Below are 5,410 nucleotides of genomic sequence, written 5' to 3'. Positions count from 1 at the left end.
TGTCCCTGGACAATAAGCCGCGGAACAAGGGGGATCCACGCAGCAGTCACACCAGCAATCCTCATAACCAGCAAACTCAAGGCACCGGGAAATTCATGCCGTCACTAGCCTCGCCCTTGGTTCCGAGACAACTTCGAATCCTACAATGGAACTGCAGAAGCCTAACCAAACGCAAAAACGAATTCCAGCTTCGACTGGCTCAACACCGACACTCGTACGACGCGATCTTGATGCAAGAAACCAACGTGAAGGACCCCCGACTCTCCGCATACAACTACTTCCACAATCCTGCGATCGAACGGAAATATACAAAGACCGGCCCCCCTGAAGCACGAGGACTGGCCACCGTCTACCTCAAGGGGACCGTACCACATGCCCAAATTGATGCACAGAAATGGTGCACACCAGACCAGGAAGTCACTGCGGTGCGCACACTCATAGACAACCATAAGCTCATCCTCGTGTCGGCGTACGTCCGCCCTACCGCCGAAGACCCCAACTTCAGTTGGATAGAAGAGTTACGAACGGTCTACCCAGACGATAGGATGGTCATAGGCGGCGATTTTAATCCGCACCACCGGGAGTGGGGCTACGGCGACGATGACCAGAGAGGAGCCAGATTACTAGAAGCTTACGAGAAGGCGGGTCTCGAGCTCGCGAACGACACGCATGAAAAGACGAGAGTAGGCACCTCGGCCAACCAGCAGGACACCAACCCCGACCTAACCTTAGTGGACTCAAGAATCGAGGGGATGGAGTGGTCGGTGTTCCCCGACGCGTGGGGCAGCGACCACTACCCCATAGAAATATCGATCCGTATCAAGAACAGGGCCAAGGCCAAGAAAACTGTGGTCACAGTCCTCTGGGACAAATTCAGAGCCCTTTTACGCGCCCAAATTGACGAAAACGACATGTCGACAAAACTCTGCGCCTTGCTAGTAGCCTCCACGAGGGAAGCCTCGACCAAGAAGGAGGTGAACTGGGACTGCCCCACACCGGACACCCACCTCCTATCCCTGTGGGACCACCGCACGCGCAAACTCACAGAGTACAGAAAAACCAAAGACCGGAACACACTGAAGGAAGTGAACAGAATCACCGCCGAAGCAGAGGAATATGCACGAAAGCTCAGAGTGAACGAGTGGCTCGACCATTGCGCTTCCTTTGACCAGCGTACGTCGATACGCAAGCTGTGGCGCACCTTCCGAGGCATGCTCGGTCTCACCAAGGTCCGCAACACGATAGAAAACATGGCCCTAGCCCTGGACAAGCCCCTCGAGGACGTACTTGAAGACATGGGAAAAGCCTTCTTCCCCCAACCCTCGACGACCCCGAATGCAGCAATCTACACTCTAGAACAAGCACCGAAAGACCCCCCTCCGTGGAACACCCCGATCACCCGATGGGAGCTCGAGACCGCTATTGACCAAGAGAGAATAAAGTCTGCTCCCGGCCCAGACGGCATCACCGCGAGCATGCTGCGGAACCTACCCGAAGAAGGAAAGCAGCAAGTCCTTCGCTGGTTCAACCACATGTGGGAAACCGACACCTTCCCGGACGAATGGCATCACCCCGATCCCGAAAGCGGGTAAACCTTCGAACACACCGAAGAATACCCGGCCTATATCCCTGACCTCGGTAATGTGCAAGCTGTTTGAGAGGATCGTCCTAGCACGCATCACCTGGAGCGCCGAGGACCGCAAGCTCTTCCACGCGGCACAAACGGGCTTCCGACAACATTTGGGTACGAGAGACAGCCTCCTACTTCTGTCTACAGACGTCTACCGCAAGGGAAGCACCTGCTCGCTAGTCGCGGTCGACATCTGTAAGGCATTCGACTTGCTACCCCACGAAGCGATCGTAAAGGCACTCCGAGAAGGTGGCATCACCCACAAGCCCCTCAACTTTGTGAAGGGGTTTCTGAAACAAAGGAAGTACTCCATCAAGACTGGCGACATATGCGGACCTCTAAGGAACAACAATATTGGTGTGCCCCAGGGCGCGGTGATCTCCCCAATCCTGTTTAACCTGACAATGGCCCCGCTGGCGTGGCGCTTGAACAAGATTTCCACCTTGAAGTTCACCATATACGCAGACGATATCACCATCTGGACGACAAGTGGGAACCCGGCGAGGAGGGAGCAGACCCTTCAGATAGGACTGGACACCATTGAAGCATTCCTCAAAGAGACCGGACTCTCCCCGTCACCAGACAAAACCAGATACATAATATTTACCCGCAAAGGTCACCCAACTCACGACTTGACCTTCGGTGGTCTCCCCATCACCCAAGCAGAGACGCACAAGATCCTGGGAGTGTTCTTCAACCAACGAAAGTCCCCCAAAGAATGGCTAACCAGGATGACCAAGATTTGGAAACAGGGCACGGCACTGGTCCGCCGCATCGCCCAAAAGACCGGTGGTGCGAGCGAGGAGGTGGCCAAGACCCTGATACGGGCCGTGCTAGCTTCCAAGGTACTTTACGGAGCAAACTACTACAAGTTGAATAAGAGTCACTGGCGAGCAATTGAAAGATGGCAGAATGACGCCCGAAGAACTATTGCGGGCTTACCGAGACACACCAAACTGGAGGAGCTACACAGGTGCGTTCCCCTCCCCAAACTACAGGACTTAGCCAAGGACCAGCACGAACTGCACCTCGTCTCACTGCAACACACTAGACAGGGCAGGGCCATACTACGACTCCTGCGACAAGACGTGTCCACGCTTCCTAAACTCGGCCGCCCAATCCCCCCGTGGGAAATAGCAGACGTGGCCTCCAGCACACCTATACCGCGGAATATGGGCCTGGACCAACCGGAACGGCGCCGGGACTACGCCCAAAAGCACCTGACCGTCGTAACCACGAAACTGGAAGACCCCACCACCATCGTGCTGTACACAGACGCAGCACATAAGGATCTAGTCACCACCACGGCCTGGCACGATCTCCGCCAAAACAAGTCATGGAGCCGCGAAACTAAGACCGCTGGAACGCCCGAGGAAGCCGAAGCCCAGGCGATCATTCACGCCCTGGAACACGTTACCCAAAGCCTGAACTCACCCGTGAAGACGGTGGACATTTACACCGACGCCCAGGAAGCCATACGAAGATGCCGAAAGCACGACCCCAACAGCCCGACCACCCGGCGCATTCTTGCACTCGCCAGGCGCCTCGAGAGCAAGAACGTTAAAACCACTGTACACTGGGTCCCCGGCCATGCCGGAGTGCCAGGCAACGAGGCCGCTCACCGGTCCGCGGAAGCGCTAGCAACGTTTCTCCTTTCGCGGCCACGAAGTGTGGACTCCCTGCCCGGCACTTCAGCCTACTCTGGCAGGACCGGCCCCAGGAAACAAGACGAGACAAGAGACCGGACCCTCTACGACCCTGAAGACGCAATGAGAAAGGTCAGACAAGACTTAAAGAAGAGGCTCCTGGCCTCCCTCCCGCGCGAACCCGACCCCATCCCGCTCGGCCGCTACTCCAGGAAGAAAATGGTCCTTCTGCGCAGGATCAGGACCGGCAGTGCAGTGACCCCTCACGACCGACGCAAGTGGGAACTGAGTGCTGGCAAGATCGGCAGAAACAGACCGCCAGTGTCGACAGCCAGTCCGCCGGCCTCCCCGCCACAGCCGCAGCAGATGCAACGCCAACATTCACTGGAACAGCCTGAGATCTGTCCCTACTGCAAAGAAACCCTAAGTGCAAACCTGCACCACCTCGTGTGGGAGTGCGGTCACTTCACCAACGAAAGAAAGAAAGCGCTTAGTCTTCTTCCACCTGCATCGAGGCCGTCCAACCTGGAAGGCTGGGTCCGGCCTGAGGGAGACTCGGCCAGAATCGCACTGATCCTGGACTCATTGCTCCTGTACTTAGAGAACACGGGCCTGGAGTCGACGTTCTGAGCACGGCCGTTCCTTCACGTCAAAGACTTCCCCAGAACCTGTTCCCTCCTCGAACCACGCCTAGGGCGACCGTTCGAATGTTTCTTCCAATAAACGTTTACTACCTACCTACCTCGCTCGGCTCTAAGCTGCAGCATAACGCCCGCTAATGTCAGCAGAGAGAAGGAGAGGAAGCGTCCTTCGAGATAGCACACGGGAACCTACAAGGCACTCCGAATGACGTCACTAGGAGGGGGACCAGGTGTGACCCTGAAGTCTGGGAGTGAGTTGAGGGGTGCCCGAAATGCCAATATTTATCGTTTCTTTACGCAACAGCTAGGACACGCGGGCGAAATCGGTGTTCTGTTCTTTACTTCAGAAGTGTCAAAGGCAACTTCCAGAAATCTTTGACTGAAGTCCAGAAATCGTTGCTCCCCCCCCCCCCCCCCCCCCCGTTTAAACAGTCGAAAAAATGGGATGGGCCGACAGGCTCGGCCGACGTACCAAAATATAGCGGTAGCTGACGCGCCGAAATATAGTGGTAGCTGACGCACCAAAAAGTAGTGATCCTCTAGTGGAGAGGCGACGATGGCGGTGGTTCGACGATCCGGCTGCTACTGGGCAGCAGGACACATCCAGGAAGGGCCGGTAGAGCGGCAGCGCTATGGGGTGCCCTGACGGGTGACGAGGCAGAGGTGATTGATTTTTAGGTTAAGTTTAATAAATCATAGAGCAGAACATCAAAACTGAAGAACGCAAACGGCGAAAGAGGGGCAAGTTCGGGCTCGCGCTGGCGCTTGTAAAAATACCAATAGCGCCCGTGACGACGCAACAATCTACTGGGTGATATTATGCGACCAGGCTCTTTAAATATACCGCAAAATTCGGTTTCTCAAACTATCGCGTTCCGATTTTGTACAGCGTTGGCCACAGGTGGTGCATTTTTTTTCTATAAAATTTGCAAGGAGCGAGCTTACCTGAGGAAAAAGTAAAAAAAGAAAAAGGCTTAGCTCCTATGGAAACGCAGCGAAGACACCGGTCTTCAACCCACAGGGCGCTCAATGGTTTGAAGACCAGTGGCTTCGCTGCGTTTCCATAGGAGTTAAGCCTTTTCTTTTTCTTTCTTTTTTGGTTTACGTTTTCCCCAGGTAAGTTCACTCTTTTCAAATTTTATAGAAAAAATGCACCACCTGTGGCCAACGCTGTACAAAATCGGAACGCGATAGGTTAAGAAACCGAATTTTGAGGTCGATTTAAAGAGCCTGGCCGCTCCTTGAATCACCCGATAGTAAAAGTCAATTACTACACTGCCACTGAATTTCAGCCTGCTACTGAATTGGAAAGTTCGCGCACTTCGTACATACAGCCAGGAGATCACAACCACGACGGGTACAGCTCAGAAATTCAACCAGTCCGAGATTGATCAAAACACTACGGGCGACACAGTAACCTCTGAGCATGTTTACCCTCTCGATCCTAGGTCTCAGTGTTCAATGCTTCAACACGATCGGATATACAATTAATC

The 5,410-nt window shown here is 54.5% G+C and overlaps 1 protein-coding gene across 1 annotated transcript; it reads left to right on the top strand.

Annotated features, from left to right (window-relative positions):
• Positions 1-230: 230 nt before the first annotated feature.
• Positions 231-4,015, top strand: LOC120843926. The gene is made up of 2 exons (XM_040215410.1): positions 231-1,418; positions 2,155-4,015. Exons 1-2 carry the CDS (start codon positions 231-233, stop codon positions 3,904-3,906), a joined length of 2,940 nt encoding a protein of 979 aa, XP_040071344.1. The 3' UTR covers positions 3,907-4,015.
• Positions 4,016-5,410: the final 1,395 nt, after the last annotated feature.

Source organism: Ixodes scapularis, unplaced genomic scaffold (genome assembly GCF_016920785.2).
Source record: "Ixodes scapularis isolate PalLabHiFi unplaced genomic scaffold, ASM1692078v2 PGA_scaffold3__209_contigs__length_174095766, whole genome shotgun sequence".
In the NCBI taxonomy this organism is placed as follows: Eukaryota; Metazoa; Arthropoda; class Arachnida; order Ixodida; family Ixodidae; genus Ixodes; species Ixodes scapularis.
Note: the sequence above shows the minus strand (reverse complement) of the source record. Positions and strands in the feature narration are given on the sequence as shown.

Bases quoted from the DNA above. Each gene is read 5' to 3' on its own strand.
- LOC120843926 (XM_040215410.1), top strand. From the start codon at position 231: ATGCAAGAAACCAACGTGAAGGACCCCCGACTCTCCGCATACAACTAC. The intron at 1,419-2,154 runs GCTATTGACCAA...CAGACCCTTCAG, and splicing joins CCCGATGGGAGCTCGAGACC to ATAGGACTGGACACCATTGA.